The sequence below is a fragment of the Lutra lutra genome, chromosome 14 (genome assembly GCF_902655055.1).
Source record: "Lutra lutra chromosome 14, mLutLut1.2, whole genome shotgun sequence".
NCBI lineage: Eukaryota > Metazoa > Chordata > Mammalia > Carnivora > Mustelidae > Lutra > Lutra lutra.
The window spans coordinates 53,838,585-53,861,047 of NC_062291.1; the positions used below are offsets into that span (position 1 = coordinate 53,838,585).

General features: G+C 39.3%; 1 protein-coding gene across 11 annotated transcripts in view; it reads right to left on the bottom strand.

The window, feature by feature from the left end:
- Positions 1-22,463, bottom strand: part of CPEB3 (cytoplasmic polyadenylation element binding protein 3) — a 190,696-nt gene that overhangs the window by 35,067 nt on the left and 133,166 nt on the right. For all 11 annotated transcript variants that reach the window (XM_047701458.1, XM_047701466.1, XM_047701465.1 and 8 more), the window contains one exon: positions 13,453-13,571. In XM_047701458.1, the coding sequence (XP_047557414.1) occupies positions 13,453-13,571 (119 nt within the window). The remainder of the gene's footprint in view (positions 1-13,452; positions 13,572-22,463) is intronic.

Below are 22,463 nucleotides of genomic sequence, written 5' to 3' on the forward strand. Positions count from 1 at the left end.
TGTCACAGTTCAGCACTTAGCTTTTTAAGAGCTCACCTAAAGAAAGGGAACAGGGATATGAGGAATATGTTGTAAAAATTATCTGTAGGTCTGGCTTTTAATTTTTTATCAACCCCTAAAATTGAAACATTCATCTTTCAGAAATATGGTTTAACACAGATCAACACTCATCGGGTTAGCATGGAATTACCAGTAATATCAAATACTGAAGCACACAGCTTATCTATTTTTGATTTATCTGATTTTCTTAAACCAGTTTGGTTAAATAAAGGTGAGCCTAGAAATTGAAGTTATTTTTCAAAGAGTAGAAAAAGAAATCTTTATGGACATACTTCTTTCTATTTGGTACTATCTCTTCACCGGTACTCTGACTTCCTGCCTATAAAAAACAAGGTATTTCATCAGAATTGTAACCTTAAAACATATTCCTTTCAATCCTTAACTCAATCATCAAAGAATAACTTAAAACAAAACCACACACACAAAAAAACCCTCCCATAACAAAAGGAGAGCTTCAGTACTACCTGAGAATCAACCAGTTACTCAGCCGGGCAAGTGCTCTGGGAAATGAGCTAGGTAGAAGTAGAGAACCAATGTCTATCTTTAGGGAACACACACCTCTCCTTTCCCAGTCTCTCTGATAGTATAGGAAACATAACAGCTGAATTTTCATTTCCTTAGTATCAACACAATTTTTCATTTTCCCCATGGCTCAACTGTCAACACTTAATGCAAAAAAACACATAAGATGATTTCTTATGTGGCTTGACTGGTATCTAGAAGTACTCTCATTTGAAAGGTAGTACATCTGTCAATTACAGTTTCAAACCACCTTGAATCAACTCTAGAACTGGCATTGCTCAGTTAGAAACAATCCACAGATTCCTTATGATTGCTAAGTTCAGCCCCTCCCCAACTTTTTGCCATTTATGACACTGTTGCCTTCACTAGTTTGTGAGAAGCAGTAAAATCCCCATTTCTTCCGTAGACCTTGAAAACGTGGACCTGTTTTCAGTTCAGCTGACGTTTAAGCATTTGCTTCACCTTTATCATGTGAAAAAAAAAATAATTCTTGTTCTTCTCTTGAAATATTTCATCTATTATTTCCCTTGACATTTATCACACAGGCGGATTCACGAATACCATAAAGCACCGCTTTTAAATTCATTCATGAGGGCCCACTACTAATTTTTAATTAAGAACATAATTTCTTCATAATGTAAGAACAAAGATTCTAATGTCCCCACTAACAAAAACGTAGGACATATCTTTTTCTACACAGAGCCCTCTCTTCTTCCAGCCTCATCCTTGATAAATTTAAGGCAGCTTCAGGACCTGGTAAGGCAATTCCAATCATTTAGTGATGACTGAATTTAATTGTGGGTCACTTTGTTTCACAAATGAAAACAATTCCCTTGTAGTATCCATGGCGTTCTGGTTTCATTTAATCAGAAGTACAGAAAATGCAGCCTTCTATAATAGCTGTAGGTTACTGCTGCTCAGAAAAACTCCCCAGAAGATCGCAAACCTTCCCGCTGAGAGCTTTCATTATTGCCTCTTCTCCCGCCCACCCTTGCTTCGTTACATCACACACAACCCATTCCCTTAGCTATTCTTGTATTATAGATTAGGTAAAAATACAGGAAGAAGACTCAAGAGACAGTAATGATTAAACCCTATTCACAGAACCTGCATTTCCCAGCTGCCACGAGAAAAATAGCTCCTCAGAGCTCCCACCACCACAGAATCAGAGAAATGTCAACATAGGCCAACATCAGCACATTCTACACACTAAGCAAAAAGTAATACTGTGGTACTGTTTGCACTGGGAAGTTCCATTCACACTCTGTTTTCCCTCTGAAATATAAGCTCGCTCTCACATAAGGCATGTTCTCCACCTTCTAAGTTTATTTTCAGCCCTCAGGGCCTGATACCCATATTTTATCTTTCTGACTTACTCTTTGAATATATTTTCTGGTCCTCACTTATATAGGTAGGTATTTCTCTACCTTTTAAATACCATGCTTTCTAAACTGACTCAAATATACTGTAGAAAGGAGCAGAATACAAATAAAAGAACGGCTTTTTGATTATCTTCATTTATTTAATAATTATTTTTGAGACTGGATGAAATTAGAGCTCTGTTCTAATTCAATATAAACTTCCCCCAGCAAAACAACCTCTACATATATAGGTACCACTGAGTGTATGTGTGAAACAACGCTTCCAGTATGTTGTCAAATAGGCTATACTCTGGGCGGTAAGAGCCTCAACATCCTGAGGGCTGGGAGTTTAGGGACTTCATCAGAGAGGGTGGAAATTCCCTTACATGAGCCTGACAGTGATTCCAACACTCCTTCCTGGAGAAACCTGACCACATTTGCTTAAAAAGGTCACTCTAGAAAGAGGCACAGCCCATTGGCCTTCAGCCATGCCATGTCCTCATAGTAGGGGTTACGCAAAACCAAATGTCCACAGGGATGGACAGGTAGCACAGACTTATCAGCCACCAGAGCAGTTAGTCGTTAGGCAGGCAAAGACACCCGGGAGTAAAATGTTCCTTTTAAAGGAAGCAGACACTTCTCAGCTCCAGCAAGTAATTATTGTTTGTGAATGTGTTGCCAGATTTTTCCATTTTTGAAAAGTAGCTAGAAATTCAGATTTTTATGTGGAACTTCAAGGTTTTAATTTTATGCTGAGAAAGAATTAAAATGTTAAAGCCACTGTACAGCTAAACCAAACTAACGGCAGATCAGATCTATCTTGTGGGCCTCAGACTTGTGATCTCTGACTGAAAGGTTTACTTTCTAGTAAACCCCACAGCTCCCAATGGAATGTTGTCTTTCATAAACAATCATGAGGGAAAAAACAAAAATGGTTTTTCCTTGGTTCCTTTTTTAAGCGTGTATTCCTATGGAAGCTCTGGTGAGGATCGTGAAACCTACTCTTTGGCTGGATTACTTGCTTCTTAATTCTTAAGAATAATCTGAATTAATATCTGCATTAATAATCTTCCTTGCATAATTGCTTATCTCCAAAGGCAAATCTTTTTAAGGATAAAGACAAAAACCAACGTAAAGGTGGTGCTATTAATATATCAATTTGTGCCATAGAGTGTCTCTAACAGACTTCAAGAAGCCTAAAAGTATGTAACATTAATTATATCAACAGTTAGTACTGAAAGCACTCATTTTCCTTTTCAAGGATTCCCAATGTATGTTCTGTGAACAGGTCTGTAGGGTTGTTCTGCCAGACATGCAGTGTTTAGGAAAAGTTACAGGCTCTCTTCTTTCTTGGAGTTTCATGGCACCCATTGGTGTATATTAATCAAAGGCCCTTGGCAGGGTTATGGACATTGAGGAGGGTATGTGCTATGGTGAGTGCTGTGAAGTGTGTAAACCTGGCGATTCACAGACCTGTACCCCTGGGGCTAATAATACATTATATGTTTATTAAAAAATTTAAAAATTAAAAGAAAAAAAAAAACAACACACGTTGGAGTAAATAAAAAAAAAAAAGGCCCTAAGAAATTCTACAGTAAAGAAATCTGTTCAAATATTGTTTAATCCAGCATTTCCAAAATTTTTCTCATAACAACTACTAACATCCACACTTTGGTAATACTGCCCAATTATATCTTACTCTTAGTATGTAACAAAATATGGCATAACAAGGCTGAACCAACTGAACAAAATGTAGAAACTTCACTCCAATCACAGCTTTTTTTCACCTATTTCCTGCTATTGCTCTAAAAGGGTTGTTCTTATAGAAATTAACTTTAAGTGGTTAAGAGCATAGTAAATATAAATATTAGCTCAAAAAATTGAAAGCTTTCTGACTAAACTGCACAAAAGAGATGTTTGGCTATTTTGATACCAATAAAGACTAAAATATTTAATTACAGTCCCATGTAAAAACCGAAGCGTCAGCCTATGTAAAACTAAAAGTCATTCACAAGGATAAGAACAGGCCAAGTGTTAGGAAAAAAAAATTTAAGAAATAGAGTGTGGGTCACTTATTTTGACAAGAAGATATAAGATCATTTTTTAGAAATTAATTTCATCAAAAATTTGCAAAAGCCTCTAAGTAAAAATTCAATATAAAATACATTTTTATTGTATCTTTAATAACTGGATAAGAGAAAACACATAGCTTTAGTAAGAACAGTTTTTTAACGTAACAACTACTAACATCCACACTTTAAGTCTTCACACACGACCAAGCCACTCTATGGCTCTAGAATTCTCTGTTTAGACCACTATTTAGAATTTAGACATTTATATACTAGTAAATAACAGTACCTTCAGCTCATTTTGAACATCTCACCTATATTTCATCCTCGTCTGATCATCTCTTTAGGTTACAAACATCCAACACAGGAACGTCCTACTGCATAGGGCACTCCTTTTCATCTCTTCATCTCAAGACCACGCCACAAAGCAACCAAACTGTTCAGAGTCAACAGTGCAATCTGGTGGCCAGCACAGGAAACTACCTGATCAAAACCCCTTCCCTGTTGTTCTCTTTCCCTTGAGTTTCCCATAAAGTATATGGTGTAGCCTCCCTACCCCCCATTTCCTCTTTCTTTTTTCTATACCCTTCAAACTCCTACTCAGGAGGAGGTCTCCATTTTTCTCTCCCTAGTCATATAATCCTTTCAATCTACATGAGTCATAAAAGCAATACTGCAGAAACATCAGGACTGCTCTCCCGAGCAACCAGCAGCATCGCTGCTCTTTTGATGGCCAGGATGAGTCAGCTAAACTTAGGTCCCCTGACATACAGCTGCAACAGTTCGGCTGCAGGGGTAATGAACTCAGGCCCACCCCAGCTGTCAGCAATTCTATTTTAAGCATCACAGACCTCACAGAATGACTGCAGTGCCCCACAGTATCACGAATAAACAAGTTTGTGGTTTGTGAGGCATCTTTATCTCTTCCATGCTGAAAGGGGTTGTTTTATTATTATTAACCACCAAAACTAACACCCTAACAGCAATAATTACGGTCTGGATTCTCCAAAGAACATTCATGTTTGGTATCTCATTTCAACCCAATTTTTTTTTTTTTTTTTTTTTTTTTAAATTTGACACAGAGATCACAAGTAGGCAGAGAGGCTGGCTCCCTGCTCAGCAGAGAGCCTCATGTGGGGCTCGATCCCAAGACCCTGAGATCATAACCCGAGCCGAAGGCAGAGGCTTAACCCACTGAGCCACCCAGGCGCCCCAACCCAATTTCTTTTTTAAAAATTAATTAATTAATTTTAAAAAGATTTTATTTATTTATTTGTCAGAGAGCAAGAGAGCACAAGCAGGGGGAGAGAAGCAGGCTCCCTGCTGAGCAAGAAGCTGGTTGCGGGACTCGATCCCAGGACTTTGGGATCATGACCTGAGCTGAAGGCAGATGCTTAACCAACTGAGCCACCCAGGCGCCCCTCAACCTAATTTCTACCATACAACTCTCTAACAAAAAGGTGAGTCAGTTTCCAGGAGTTTAGATGCTGCTTATTATTTTCAAGTGCTGCTCTCCACCCAATGGAGAGGAGGAGATACCTTCCCTGTATCTTCTGGGGGAAGTGGCCAGAGAGCAACCTAATAGTTCATTGGTTTCACTGCTCTTGATAAGAGTTTTCTACCCTGGGCTGCTCTGGGGCCTCCAATCAGAATCCTACTGGGCCTCTAAGCAGAAAACTAACTCTCAGACTCAAACTATTTCTCCCACTCCGTACATAGAAACAGATTACAGGCCCCAGAGAGCTTCATCAAAATAGGCAGGATTCTTCCTAGACAGGGAGCTAAAAGTAACCCTGGGAAATTCTCTCATGCCCTCCCAGAATGCTCCAGGTCCACCATCAGGGTCAGGAAACGGTCTAGGTACAAAAAAGAACGCCTTGCCATCTGTACCAAGTTGCACAGCCTGCCTGATGTAGGGAAACCACAGGCTTTCAGTCCTTCAGCTACTTTTGAACAATTCAAATAGCACTCTGCATACTGTTCCCTAAAGAGGGTGATCTACATCTTTGCTCTGTGCTTGACTTAGTAAAGCAATTACTAATTAAATGTAGTGATCAATACCCATACTTGTAACTGGAAGATTCGATGGAAATCTCTCTAAAGGCTTTCCTGACTCCTTCAGGAATATCTAACCACTTTGCCTTTGAGCCCCCACCCTAGGGCCACTCCTTATAAAACTTTTCTCATAGCACCTTGGACTCCTTAGTTCACTTAGTATTTACATGTCTATTTCCTTCCCCTGGGCTCTAGGGTCCTCTAAGGGGGAGACCATATCTCTGTGTGGGTCCCAATTGCCTGGCAAAGCACCCAACAGAGTGAGCTCTCTGTGCTCATCAGATGTCCAGCCACTGCCCTTCTACAGCTTCCAGATCACTCTCCTCACTCCACTGAAAGCCACCTGCCCGGGATAGGGAAATACAGTGTTGTCTGATCACCAGTGGGAGCCCTGAGGCCTCGTCTAATCAGTGCAAATTTCTGATGTCCCCCCACTCCTGTGATCTGCTCAGTGATCAGAATTGCCCAGTGCTCATCATGGCTGCTGATACTCCTACATCATTTAGAAAATATAAGCACGATAGATGATTTCCTTTTTTTTTTTTTTTTGATGATTTCCTTTTGAAAGAAAGAAGAAACTAGCACTTTTGAAGGCATACACTACCCCACCGTGCGAGGCACTTGAACACAGTCACACTTAAACTTACCATAACTTAAACTCACCATAACTTTATGCTGTAAACATTACCCCTACTTTAGAGAAAAGGAAACAAGGGCTAAGAAAAGTCAAGTCAAGTCAGAACTGAAACCCAGGTTTATCTGACCCAGAGTCTATATAGATACTCTTTCCAATGCAATGATGTCCTGTGCCTGCAAGAGTCCTTGTCCTTCAGGCTACTTGGCCACCAGCCATGCTTCCTGAGAGTCACCTGAACAAGCCAAAATGCATTTTTATTTGTGAATGATTAATTTCTCTCTTCTTTCTAAGTTCATTCTGCTCCTTTTCAATTAAGAAATGACTGGTAGAATCTTCTTAAACCTACTAACAAAATCAGCAGCTAGAAAAGCTGAAGAAAATGATTTAGCAATGAACTGGCACTGTATTCAGCTATTTTAACTTCCAGGTTCATAGCCTCAAGCAACTGTGCTCTTGCAGCCAGATGATTTTGTCCAATGTCTGCACAAATGTGTATTTCCAGCTCCATGGTACTAGGACAAGGATGTTGTTACTGGCATGCTGATCACTAAAACTCTTGAGAGTAATATACACATAAAAGTTCAAGTTACCTAAGTTTTTCCTGGGAAGAAGCCTATTCTTTGAATGAGCTTCATGGAATACTAATTCCACCAAAACTTCCACATGTATAATCCCCAAACAGGTATATCAACTGCTGGATTAAAAAATATTACACAAATTTATTTACTGCAAGACTTCTCAGAACCTTAATATATCAACTTTCCCCAAATGTTCTTGCCTACGGAATGCTTAATTGAAGGAGAAAATGGATATAAAATGCACAAAATTCTCAATAAATGACATTATTGTTATGAGTAAACCTTTTGGCAATGATGCTCTCAAGAGACAAGTGTCTGATGGGCCAGGTGTTCTTCAAAACGCACTCTGGAAAATACTAAATATGATCCCTTAAGGGGACCCCTAGAAACTATTTAGTATATCAAAACTGCGGCATCTTTTAGAACTCCCTGAAAAGGAATATTAGGTCTGAAGATTCAAACACTAAGAAACTCTGGACTCAAATGCAAATTCAGAGAGTGGGGAGAGGAGAAGGCTATATTATGAATAAGAGGTATTTCTCTCATTTTAGAGGAGAAATTCCTCCTTTGGAGAAATTCCTATGATAGAAGGTGCCCAAACCATGAAATTTAGACCAAAAGGAACAAATAATAAATAAAGAAGATTAGAAATGCTGAAATACCCCAAGGAGGGATATGACAAATCCGATTTGACTGAGCCAAGATAAAATTATAGTTATTGTCTTAGGAGGTAGTAGGTGGAGAATGAAAGAGTTTAAGTAAATATACCACAAACCTGAGGGCTGAGGCCATCAATCAAGGAGCCCTGTAACTGAGCCCCTACTTATTTTCCCAATTTAATTTCCCTCTGCTCCTTTTCATACATTTGTGCTTCATCTAACCAACCTAAATGTTCTCCACTTATTCTACACAGTTTCTCATTTCTGTGTTTATACTTTTGCCTTTCTCTGCAATGTCCATTTCCAGCAATTCCATAGCTCCACCTCTCCCCTGGCTAATCTCCAAACACTTTTCAACTTTCAAGGCCTAGTTCCAATGACACGTCATCCAAGAAGCTTTCTTTCTCACTCCAGGTATGTATAAACTCTCCAAAGCACTTAATCTTTATCTTCATTGTATTTGTTATTTTTCCTAATTTGACAAATATTTGAAAAACTTTTATGTGCCAGGCTCTATAGGTTCATATATTTGTTTTATCTACCCATTATACTTTAACTTTCTGAACACAGGATTTTGTCCAATTCATAGTAATCAGCTCTAATGTCTTATCCATAGTTGGCACTCAAACATGGTCTAAAGGAAGGAAGGCACATTACTTTGAAAAGATGGCTGTATGTGGGCTGGAGATAGCTATAATAGTAGGTGTGAGTCACTATAGATGGTGTAGTGATCAGAGAAGGCTTCAGGAAAGAGATGGCATTTGAGAGGCGTCTTAAAATAACTGCAGCAATTAGAAATTGAGACAGGAACAGAAATATTTCAGTCAACTGGAATATAGGGTTCAGAAGGAAAGCAGAAAAAAGAAAGGTTGAAAAAAACTTTAAGTCACACTCGGAAGGTTTTAGTCCCAGGCAAAAGGATCTGGACTGTCTGTGTGCCTAAAGAGGAGGGACTAAAAGTGTTAGCTCATATATTAACAGGAGTAGGAAAGACCAGAATTATAGAGAGATTGGACAGAATTAAAAGAACTAAACCAGATTCCAACTGGTTTCCAGCTTCCTTTGTGCTCAACATTTTTTTTCAATTTTTGTTTTTCAAATTTTGAGTGGATGACCATGTTACCCAAGCAATAACCAAAATTCAGTTTTAAATATATAGTTGACCCGTGAACAACACAGGTTTGAAATGTGCAAGTCCACTTATATGCATACTTTTTTCAATAAAGGCAGTATGGTACACTTTTCCTCTTCCTTATGATTTTTTTAAAAGATTTTTTAATTTATTTGAGAGAGAGAGAGAGAGAGCATGAGAAGGGGGAGGGTCAGAGGGAGACTTCCCTGCCGAGCAGGGAGCCCAATGCAGGACTCGACCCCAGGACTCCAGGATCATAACCTGAGCCGAAGGCAGTCACTTAACCAACTGAGACACCCAGGTGCCCTTTATGATTTTCTTAGTACATTCTCTTTTCTCTAGCTTACTTAATTGTAAGAATAAGGTATAACAGTATATATAACATACAACATGTTTAATCAAGTATATATGTTATTGTTAAAGCTTGTGGCAATAGTAAATATCAGTGGTCAAGTTCCTGGGAAGTCAAAAGTTATATGTGGATTTTTGAACTACATGGGGGTCAGTACCCCTAATACTCCCACCCCACCCCATTGTCCAAGGGTCAACTGTATAGCAAAATAAATCTGTCATATCTCAGGATATTTATAAATTGTGATTATGCTATAAATTGTAAGGAGGGGGAAGCAGGAAACTTCTAGGATACTCCTTCCAAAGTGTCTACTATGCCACATCTCTGACCAAAGTGTTTTAGAAGGTAAGAACCATAAACATCTCCTTCCACACCCTGTCTTCAAGGTTACTGTTTTTAGTCCTTACCTCTGTTAGTCTCTGGCAAGTTTCCTGCTCTATCAATTAGCTATTTTGAACCTTCAGGTTCAGCCTTTTTATATGTTCAAAAAGTAGAGTCACTCTGACAAGAGAAACCACTGTCACAGTGTCTGTCCGCTTCACTGGAAGCCTGGGCAAGAACACAGCTATCCTTTGGGATGCCTAGAATATCTGAGCAATGGAACTTCTCTTGCTGGAGGAGGGAAAAAAGTCACACAGCCAGGAGCTCTGCAGTAACTCCTGCTCTTAACAATTTGTTTACCCTTCTTTGGGACTGAGAAGTCAATCAAACAAGCTATCAATACAGTGTCTTCTGCCATCTTTCAGGATCAGACCTATACCTAGGGTAGGCTGAGTGCTCGTAAATGAAAGGTAATCACTGACCAAAAGTATCTTCCTAATACTATCTGAAACCCACTGATTAGGGATTTGTTTGAGTTCAAAAACAAACATAATCTTAGAGAGGTGAGAGGGGACCTTGCTATCAGGCTCTGTATTAGGAAAACAATCTGATTAACCTAATCCACAAAAAGGGAATGTGGGTTTGACTGGGGGGAAGGGATAAGGGAGAAGGTCAAAGGATAGAAAATCTGTGAGATCATTCTGGAACACTGTATATTTCCAAAGAGAAATCCAGGGAGGACCAGAGAGAACTAAACAACAGAATGAGGGCACTAGGATCCTGAGAGGTAGCCAAGCTAAGAAGTAGAAAAATCAAGAAAGAGCCATAGCTCAGAAGATTTGGTGAATGAGTTCCAAAGGCTGACTTTACCTTGAGTTATTGCCAAGGTCCTCATTTACTCCCAATAGTTTAACCCAGCTCTCACTTTCTGTGGGAGCATCCAAAATGAGGTGGAATGTACCGAAACTTGGGTGGGGAAGGGTGGCCAAATGAGTTTGGGAGTGATAGATATGAACTGAAGCCAAGAAAGAGAAGGTTTCAAAAATGGAGCCAAAAGAGCTGGAACCCAAAATGGGATCCAGTTCATTAGAATTACAGGTACTTGGGGACTTTTCTGTTTCCCATCCTTCGTTATATTTAAATTGTTTTTGCTGGAAGTTTTGAGTATGCCTGGGTTAAAGAAATATGTGATCAGTAGCCATCATTCAAAATTCACCAAGCTCCAATAAAACCTCTTCACCTGAGTTCAGAAAATGAAAACTGCAATAAGGCAGAAATTTGTAGAAACACAGTGAAAGTTAGTTTGCCCATAAACATTTCCAAAACAGATAATTAAACTAATTATTTTCAAAAGTCCTTCAAGCCCAGGGTAATACACGTATTTGGAGGGAAAACAATCAACATACCACAGCCATCTGCAACTGCCACTGCTCATTCCCTTCTCAAAAGATGTCCAGTCCTGGTGAAGGCTTGCCCTGGCAAGGCATAATACCCTCCTTCTCCCACAGAGCCAGGAACATGACCCTTTCAAGGTTCACAAGCCCATCTGCTCATCTCCATTCTCCTCTCCTCAATTCAACAGCTTCTTCTTCTTCTTCTTTTTTTAAAATTAACATATAACGTATTATTTGCTTCAGGGGTACAGGTCTGTGAATCATCAGTCTTATACAATTCACAGCACTTAACATAGCACATACCCTCCCCAATGTCCATAACCCAGCCACCCCATCCTTCCCCACCCCACCCCATACCCACAACCCTCAGTTTGTTTCCTGAGATTTAGAGTCTCTTATGGTTTTTCTCCCTTCCTGGTCCCATCTTGTTTCATTTTTTCCCTCCCTTCTCACCACCACCCCCTGCCCTGCCTCTCAAATTCCTCATATCAGAGAGATCATATGATAATTGTCTTTCTCTGATAATTCAACAGCTTCTTAATCTACTTTGGGCGTAACTATCTCTATGCAGACCTCTACCCCTCTGCCTTTTTTATGTATAAATATATTTCAAATCCTCTCCTACAGTGACAGAGGCTCTCTGGAGGTTGACCATTTACCTTTCAGATATCTGACCCCACCATATTGGGATTAGTCTCTCTAATCACATGCTATTCCAAAGAGATTTAGAGAAGTTACCTCAGCGTTCTCATTATTTACTCAGATGAAGCACTGCATACTTGCACACTCCCATCCTAGCCACAAAGCACAGACTTTCCACATTGTTTAAATTCAGACTAAGGTTCCTTACTCTTTTTCCTGAGCTTATCCATGTTGGCTAACTGCTATAAAAATTTGGTAATGGCCCCAGAATTTGAAAAATACAGGGGCATAGTCACACTTGCTAAAATCCTGCTTCTTCTGCATCGATTATTCTATGACTCAATATGCCCATTCTTTAGTGACTCCTTCTGCTTTCCATGCTGCAGTCTCCCCCTTATAGGTGGACAAGTCCTAGTAGCATTCTTTTGCAACCAACTGTAAACCCTATTCTAGAGGTCACCATTCCTTCCAGCAGACCTTACCATGTGCATAAACTCTAAACTTGCTCTCCTAACTATAGCACTATTTGGCACTAATAGCATCGTCCAATTATACTTGTACAAGTCCCAAATACTTTCACATTCATTTTTCTCTTACTTGAGCTGCTCAACATCCCAGAGAGACATCATATTCCTGCCATTTTATAGATAATGAAACCAAGATTCTACAAGTATTAGGTGACTTATTCTGAGCCAAGCAGATAATTTAAATGAGCTGGAGTCAAGATTTCTACTTCTGACCCCAACTCTTTCCCCATGCACATTTCTGAAAATAAATCTAACTGCTAAGCAAGCCACACATGGCTGGTATTAGTCTGACAGGATAGGCTGCAGGCCCTGTGAGAGAACCTGCTTTGGTCCCTTAGTCTGTATCACTATTTTTAACCTATTTCCCACCCCTAGCACCAGTTCTTATACACAAATTCACTCCCCCCCCCAATTTCCCTCCATCCTACTTCTACCATGTTAACCAATTACTTTTTTTGTTGTTATTCTGAATATAGTTTTGCCCCTTCTCCACTGATAACCCCTCTGTCAGGAGAAAGGAAGCAGTCTTCTTCTCTTACCCTATGACTTACTCATACTCTTTGGTTCAGAAACTACAAACTCTGTATACACATACATTTATTTATACATTTATGGGTCCATGTTCTCTGTCCTTGCCTTCTCCTGCCCTGTTCGAAGCTATCCGTTTGAGAGTGTAAGCTCCTGGCCCAGAAGGCTCTAGCTAGTCCATTGTGAGTACCATCCAGCACAATGCCTTGCATTCACAGGATCATAAACACTGCCGATTACGATCTTTTTTAAAAAATAATAATAATAAATTATTCCTGTCCTTGATCAGAAATACTGACAGAAACCAGTTGCCAAAACCACTAAGAGCATTGTTTACTTCAATTCAGAGTTACTGAATAGGAATTAGCTTAAAAGAGCTGTAAAGTGAAAGACAAGGACATATTTGTTTACACGCAGTCCCAAAGGGATAAAACGAAATACTGAGTAATTTGTTATTAGTTTCCCATCCACAAGAGTCCAGCTCTACTGCATAGCAAGGTCACCCCGGGTAAGAGGATCCCAGTTACCAGCATTCCCATTACAGAGAGGATGTGATCAGCTATTCCAAATGCATACATGCTCTAGCAAAGCATCCGCTGGCTGCGTATCACTTACCGGTTTATCCTTGATGGTGGGGCTGGACACGCACAGGTACAGCTTCCCGTCTTCTTCCAGGCAGGCATCTATCAACGCTTGCACTGAGCTCTCCTCCTGGAACAGCAGAAAGGCATAGCCTTGGGAGAACAAAAACAAAAGGACAGAGAGAGAAATCAGTACGTTAAACTCAAAGTACCAAATAAAAACTTACCCGCTGTTTCACTTTGGCAAGTTCTTACTAAAATCCAAGAACTTGAAATGGGACACAAGGATGTAATAGTCACTGAGACTTTCATATGCCAAGCATTGGGTTAGGTACTTGTAGACATTATCTTGCTTAATTCTCATAAGTACTCAGGGGAGCAAGTTCAGAACTCCTCTATGGAATTTCCATGAAATACAAACACACCTCATTTTATTGTCCTTCACGTTATTATGCTTTGCAGATACTGCAATTTTTTTTTTTTTTTTTACAAACTGAAAACCTGTGGTAACTCTACGTCAGGTAAATCTTTTGGAACCATTTTTCCAACAGCATTTTCTTACTGTGCGTTGCTCTGTCACATTTTGGCAATTCTCACAGTATTTCAAACGTTTTCATCATGATTATTATATTAGTCATGATGATCTGTGATCAGGGCTCTTTGAGATTACTATTATGATTGTTCTGGGGAGCCGTGAACTGGGCCCATATAAGAAAGTGAACTTCATAGATACTGTGTGTGTTCTGACTGTTCCAGTGACCAGCCATTCCACTGTCTCTCTCCCTCTCCATGGCCTCCCTATTTCCTGAGACACACCATATTGAAAATAGGCCAATTAATAACCTGACAATGGTCTCTAACTGTTCAAGGAAGAGTCACATTTCTCACTTGAAATCAACAGCTAGAAACGATCAAGCATGGTGCAGAAGACATGTTGAAAGCTGAGAGAGGCTGAAGGCAAGGCCTCTTGAGCCAGTTACTCAAGGTGCAAATGTAAAGGAAAAGTTCTCGAAGGAAATTAAAAGTGCTACTCCAGTGAACACATGAGTGATAAGAAAGCAAAACAGCTTTATGACTGATAAATAAAAAAAGTTCTAGTGGTCTAGATAGATCAAACCAGCCACAAAATTCCCTTCAACCAAAGCCTAACCCAGAGCAAGGCCTTGACTCTCTGCAATTCTATGAAGGATGAAGAGAGGTGAGGAAGCTGAAGAAGAAAAGCTGGGAGCTAGCAGAAGCTGATTCAGGAAATTTAAAGAAAGAAGCCATCTCTGTGACATAAAAGTACAAAGTTAAGCAGCAAGTGCTGATGTAAAAGCTGTAGCAGGATATCCAGAAGATCTTCTTAAGGTAATTAATGAAGGTGCTTGCAGTAAACAGCAGCTTTTTCAATGTAGATGAAACAGCTTTCTATTGGAAGAAGATGCCATCTAGGACTTTAACAGCTAAAGAGGAGAGGTCAATGCCAACCTTCAAAGCTTCCAAGGGCAGGCTCACTCTCTTATTAGGCATTAATACAGCTGGTGACTTTATGTTGAAGCCAATGCTCATTGACCATTCTGAAAATCCCATAGCCCTTAAGAATTATGACAGATTTACTTTGTGCACTCTAAATGGAATAATAAAGCCTAGATGATAGCACATCTGTTTACAAGATAGTTTATTGATGATTTTAGGTCCACTATTGACCTACTGCTCAGGAAAATAGATTCCTTTCAAAATATTATTGCTCATTACAATGTACTAGGTCACCCAAAAGCACTGATGGAGATGTACAATGAAATGAATGTTGTTTTCATGCCTGCTAACACAATGTCCACTCTACAGTCCATGGATCAAGGAGCCATTTCAACCTTCAAGTTTTACTATTATTTTTTTAAGTTTATTTACTTATTTTAGTAGAGATCTCACACCCCAAGATCAAGAGTCGTAGGTACCTTCAACTGAAACAACTAGGCGCCCCAGTCTTACTATTTAAGAAATACATTTCATAAGACTATAGCTACCAGAGATTCCTCTGATGGATCTGGGCAAAGTAAACTGAAAACCTTTTGAAAAAGATCTACCATTCTAGATGTCATTAAGAACAATCATGATCATGGGAAGAGGTCAAAATATCACCATGACAGGAGTTTGGAAGAAGTTGATTCCAACTTAAGGATGACTTTGAGGGGTTCAAGACTTAAGTGCAGATGTGGTAGAAATAGCAAGGGAACTACAATAAGTATATTTTAAATGAAGATGTAACTGAATGGCTGCAATCTCAGCCAGTTTTAATGACAAAACTTTAACAGATGAGGTGTTGTTTCTCACAGATGAGCAAAGAAATGGCTTCTTGAGAGGAAATCTATTTCCAATGAAGATGCTATGAAGATTGTTGAAATAGCAAAAGATTTAGAATATTACATAAACTTAGCTGATAAAGCAGAGGCAGAGTTTGAAAGGATTGACCCCAATTTTGAAAGAAGTTCTACTGTGGGTAAAATGCTATCAAACAGCATCATATGGTACAGGGAAATCATTTGTGAAAGGACTCAATCAATGTGGCAAAGTTAATTGCTGTCTTACTTTAAGAAATTACCACATCCATCCCAAACTTTAGCAATCCCCACCCTGATCTGTCAGCAGCCATGAACACTGAGACAAGATTCTCCACCAACAAAAAGATTACAACTCACCAAAAGCTCAGATAATGGTTAGTGTATTTTAGCAATAAAGTAATTTTTAATTAACGTATGTACAGTTTTTTAGATATAATGCAACTGCACACTTAATAGACTATAGTATGGCATAAACATAATTTTTTTGAAGATTTTATTTATTTATTTAACAGAGAGAGATCACATGTAGGCAGAGCGGCAGGCAGAGACAGAGGGGGAAGCAGGCTCCCTATTGAGCAGAGAGCCTGATGAGGGGCTCGATCCCAGGACCCTGAGATCATGACCTGAGCGGAAGGCAGAGACTTAACCCACTGAGCCACCCAGGTGCCCCAGTAAACATAACTTTTATATGCACTGGGAAACTAAAAAATTGGTTTGATTCACTTTATTGAAATATTTGCTTTATTTGGGTGGTCTAGAACTGAACCCACAATATCTCCATGGCATGCCTATAAATCTGGTCATCATGAGAGCAGGCAGATTCATCATTGGCCTGAGCCACAACCACCAGCCAAAAAACCAGCATCATCTGTCCCCCAAAATCTATCAAGCTTAGGCTTGACACATGCTACAACTTGGATGCACCTTGAAAATATTATGCTAAGTGAAAGAAGCCAGGCACAAATATTGTATGATTCCATATATATAAAATGCCAAGAACAGGCAAATCTATAGAGATAAAAAATAGATTGTTACTTCTAATGATGATGCTTGCTTTCTCCAAGGATACTCTCCTAACTCATGGAAGAGTATACAACTGATAAACATGGATATTAGCTGCAGAATTTCCACAGAGACAGCTAGCTTTGCTCACTTTGATTCACTAAGATTTACTGAGCAACTGTTACAAGTGGGACACACTCTATGGATTATGAGAAAATGGAGATGGAGGAGAGTACTTCCTACTAAATAGACATTTAAACAATTAACTATTTGCTACAAAGCTGAATCAGATATATGGAGACAAAGTGCCTTGGCAGCCCAGAGGAACAAGGACTTTGACTTGAGAGAATGTCAAGTCAACAGATATTCAAGGGACTAATTCTGGCATCTGCTGCCATACCAGAATTCATGTATGGCAGCTGGGCAAAGGCCCATCATGAGCTAGTCTAAGTTTTACTACTCAACTATTCAACTCCTCTGCAACCCCTCTAGCTTTGCTCAGTCTCTCAGCTGTCACCTCCACTCCCAGTCTTACTACTGACCTCAAAAAAAAAAAAAAAAAACCCACCACTAATATGTTTCTATCCTGGTATGCTGCATGCCAGAAATGTGTAAATGGTGGAGAATAAGAACCTCCATATTCAGAGGATTCTCACGCATCAAACAAAGATGTTAATCAATGGGCCTAGAAACAATGCTCTTGGGAGTCCTGGGCAGCACATAATGACAGGAGCAGTAGAAAATGAATAATGGGTACTTTTAAAAAAATCCTGGGCGCCTGGGTGGCTCAGTGGGTTAAGCCGCTGCCTTTAGCTCAGGTCATGATCTCAGGGTCCTGGGATCGAGGTCCACATCGGGCTCTCTGCTCAGCGGGGAGCCTGTTTCCCTCTCTCTCTCTCTCTCTGCCTGCCTCTCCGTCTACTTGTGATCTCTCTCTGTCAAATAAATAAATAAAATCTTTAAAAAAAAAAAATCCTTTTTCTCAGTTCCTTGTCTACTACACACAGCACCCAAGCAAAGATAGCAGAAGAAGGTTAACCCTACCATCTAAACAAACACAGTAGGAAAAAGATCAACCACTATCTGACACACCAAGAGTGGCCAATCCAAAAGGCAGAAGTCAATGCACAGGGACAACACCAAGCCCACAGAAGTGGGTAGACACAACAGGGAGGTTGCCTACATGGGTGGGGGGTACCCAGAGCTGTTTTCTGGGCTCTGTTCCTAGGCTTGATGGGTCAAAAGATTCAGCAGGTGGCTAGGCAAGAAAAATAAAACCTAACAGCAAAACTAGAAAAAATATCATTTCTTCATATCTTCGTTTTACTGGAAACAGTATCAAACAATCACCAAGCCCCAAGGAATCTATTAAAAATTCAGTGTTTTCATTTAATGTGAGAACATTAATTCTACTTGCCAAAGTGAATATTAGAGATGAGTGAGTTAAAACATGCAAATCATAAAGAGGAGGTCTCAGCATGTCCTCTCAAACCTCCTGCCTCACCATGTTAAACCCTGTACAGATGGCCCACAAAGGTCCTAGAGGCACACTGAATATCTTGCTCTTAAAGAGGACCCCATCTGTGTATAGTATGCACAGATCCATCAAAAAAGCCTGGGATGGGAAGTCTGGGTTGCTCAGTTGGTTGAGCATCCAACTCGATCTGGGCTTGTGTCTTGATCTCAGGGTCATGAGTTCAGGTCCCGGGCTGAGCTCCATGCTGGCCATGGAGCCTACTTAAGAAACAAACAAACAAACAAACAAACAAAACTGCCTGGGAATGAGGCATGCTCACTGAGCTGGGGATTTCTCCAGCTCCTTGCCACCAGAAGGCCACCAGGCTGACTACATTTTTCTGGCACATTGTTGCCTACCCTCTGATATCTTCCACATCAATTCCTGCACTGAGCTCAACCTGTGCATCAGAATAGGAGAGTATCTCCCCACAGCAGCTGAGTAGCTACCACAAAGACATGTAGATCTTCAATCAGGCCTCTCTCAGAGCCATAAATGTTAATATGAGCAGTATACAGAATAAAAACAATGGGGAGTCAGAAGTAAAATCTTGCTACCAATATCAAGAAAAATATCCATAAAAACTTCTTCTCCTTCCCCAAGGAATGGCTCATAATACCTTACCAATTCCTTCAGGATAACTCTTTTACAACAAATAATCTTTTATAATAAATCATTTCTACTCCCTGACCAGCAAGCTGCCATTCTCAGTAATAACAATATTCTCCTAGCATTACAGATAAGGGGTGTGACTCCACTTCAACAATTTCCTTCAACCCTACTTCATACCTCACGCCTTCCAACCAAAACAAAATTCACCAGAGACACCCAAAATCATCATAAAAAGAACAACTTTATTGTACCTTCACCTACTAAAAACATCTTCTGACGCCTCAAGATCAATCAAACCCAGATGACAAAAGAAAGAGTATTTAAAAACAAATCAGGAAGGAAGAATCCTTCAAATATATTTCCCTTTTGATCTTAAGAAATTTAAGGTCAAATTAAAGTAGAAAAAGAGTCCTTCTAGAATAACAAGGTCAATGTGAGATGAAAATTTAAATTAATTATTTACTAAAAGGCAAATTCCACATGGTACTACGAAAAGAGTTCTGGACTAGGAGTCAGAAGGTCTAGATTTGGATCCAAGTTCTAACATTTACTAGCTACGTGTAATAATAGCTAACATTTTCTGAGCATCTATCTACTGTGTCCCAGGCACCATTCTAAGTGCATCCATCCATTCACACCCTGTGAAGTAGGCACTATGTTTAGCTGTTTCACAGTTAAAGAAATCACATAGAGTGATTAAGCAACTTAATCAAGGTAACCCAACAAGTGGTGGAACCATGAATTTGAATATTAACTTAAAGTTTCTGAGTCTTGTCTCTCTTCTCTGTGAAATGAAAAAAGAATTTGTCCTGATTAACTTACAGAGGGATAGGTTATGAAATAACACATATAAAGGTGCTTTGTAAACTAAATATTGTGCAAGTGTCAATTTTTCTTTCTGCATTTTCAGTTATTTGTGTGATATGTCAAATGGAGTTTTACATACAGTCTCACAAAAATTGGAGTTCAAATTAATGTTATGTATTTTCTATGTGCATTTTCAAGTGTTTGGTGAATAAAGAGCAGTAATCTAGATACTAAAGATAAACCTTAAATTTATTTAAATAATAGACTAAATATTACGGTAAACAAATAATAAAGTGACTGAATTTTTTTTTCATATATAACTAGCCATCTCCACCAGGAAAGAGAATGATCAAATGTAATATTATTTGATGATCCTAATACATTGTTTAAATAAATGCCTATTATTGAGGTGCCTGGGTGGCTCAGTCAGTTGAACATCTGACTCTTGATTTTAGCTCAGGTTATAATCTCAGGGTGGCAGTACTGAGCCCTGTGCTGGACTCCACACTTAGTGGGAAGTCTGCTTGGGACTCTACCCCTCCCCCAACTCTTGCATGGGCTTTCTCTCTTTCAAATAAATAAATTGATCTTCAATAAATAAATAAATAAATAAATACCTATCATACTTACAAATAGAGCTCCTCAAACTGTCACTATGAGGGCAGGTTCTTCTCTTAGTTTCAAAGGCATATAAAAAAGCTTGACCAAAAAATTATCAGCTCCTTCTGTTCTCCCTTGCCCTCTGAGCCACTAAGAGACAACAGGATCATAAAACTCAGGTTTCACAAATGGTGACTTTGTTTCCCACCTACCTAAGGAGGCTGAGAGGGTTTCAGAGATGTGGTGAGCTATGGGAGGCCCTCAGCTCAGAACCAATCTGTGGGTGGAACTATGAGCTCTGGGGGAAGCTACAGGAACTTTTACCACTATCACCATCATGACTCTGGGTTGGGCAGAATAGATAGCAGGAAATTGTTTGCTTTCCCACTGGTGCCACATAGGGTGGGGGAGGAAGGAAAAAAACAGTGAAGGACTTTTAGACAAGCCTGGACTGACCACACTTCTCTGGGGTAAAGAGGAACAGGAAGGTGTGGGGTTGGGGGGACTTAAGTGGGATAAATCCATTTTATTTGGCCAGGTTTTTACAGGGTAAATTTAATTAAAAATTTTTTTCCTCTTAATACCTGAGAACACATTAAATATAACAACCTCCAAAATGTTCTTGGCTACCTGTCAAAAACAATGCTTCCTGAGCTCTTAAATACATAATTTTTCATGTTAGAATTTTTTTATACTTGATCCCTAGTACAAATAACAATCACCACCAACTTCACCACCACAAACACCAGTTACAAAGTGCTTACAGTGTGCCAGGCACTTTGCTAATAATAAATACTTTACATCTGCAATCTCTTTTCATCCTCACAGTAATTCTATGAGGCAAATACAGTTGTTATTCCCATTTTACAGATGAGGAAACTGAAACTCCAAGGGTTTAAGGGACACCTCAGATTAAAACCCAGGTCTGCTTACAGAGCCCTCATTCTTCATCCATTCACTTATACTGTCTTGCCTAAAAATGATGAGGCAAGAATATCATTATCATTAGCAAATGAGGACTGGCTTGTTTATTATTTATGGTTACTTTTGTGACTGTGATCATTTCACAGGGTTTTAAGTAGCAGAAAGTGGTCACCTATGCTTTAGTACTATAATTTAAGGTCTATGCAGATATATTTGCTCTAAAGTCCACAGACATATATTAAGAAGAACTGAAATGATGAATTTCAAAATCATCAGGAGAAGTTTAGATTTAGTTTTATTTACTCAACCAAAATGTTATATTTAGTAAAGATGCTTACTGGCTTTCAATGTATTTCTAAGTTATGTATTTATGTATTTATTTTTTTAAAGATTGTATTTATTTGTTACTTGAGAGAGAAAGTGAGAGGAGGAAAAGAGAGAAAATCTGAAACAGACATGGGGCTCAATCCCACTGAGCCTAAACCAAGAATCAGACACTAAACCACCTGAGCCACCTAGGCGCCCCATAAGTTATCTATTTAGAAAAAGGCACTTGAGGGAGCGAAAAAGCAGGTATCTCACTAATTAAATAAGATTTTAATAAAATGAATATCATCATCATAGTAATAATTGACTTAAGCAAGAGTCATCAATAGATTCTAAAACCATTGGGTGAATTTGGGAAGGGGATACAAGATATTTAATATACTCTTATTAAAGTATCACTTTACAGATTAGTCAGTATTTAAAAAGGGAGAAAGAGGCATTTTTAAAACGGAGAAATCTGGCAGACAACAGTTTAACCAAATGATCACACTTAATATCACCAACAATGGGGCAAATTGACTTAATGTGCCTCCTGTACTATGTCCTCAGTGCAACAGATCATCTGCATACTATTCCTGCTAACAGTGTTTTACCTGAATCTCATTATGAGGAAACAATCAGATAATTCCAAATTAAGTGATATTCTATAAAACTTCTGAAATACACCTATCAAATGATACAAAAGATAAAAAGCCTAGGAAACTGTCTAAATTAAAGGACAGTAGAGAGATATGATAACTAAGTGTAAGACTACATTGGGATGGGGGCACCTGGGTGGCTCAGTGGGTTAAGCCTCTGCCTTTGGCTTGGGTCATGATCCCAGGGTCCTGGGATCAAGCCCCACACTGGGCTCTCCACTCAGCGGGGGGCCTGCTTCACCCTCTCTCTCTCTCTCTGCCTGCTTCTCTACTTGTGATCTCTCTTTCTCTCTCTGTC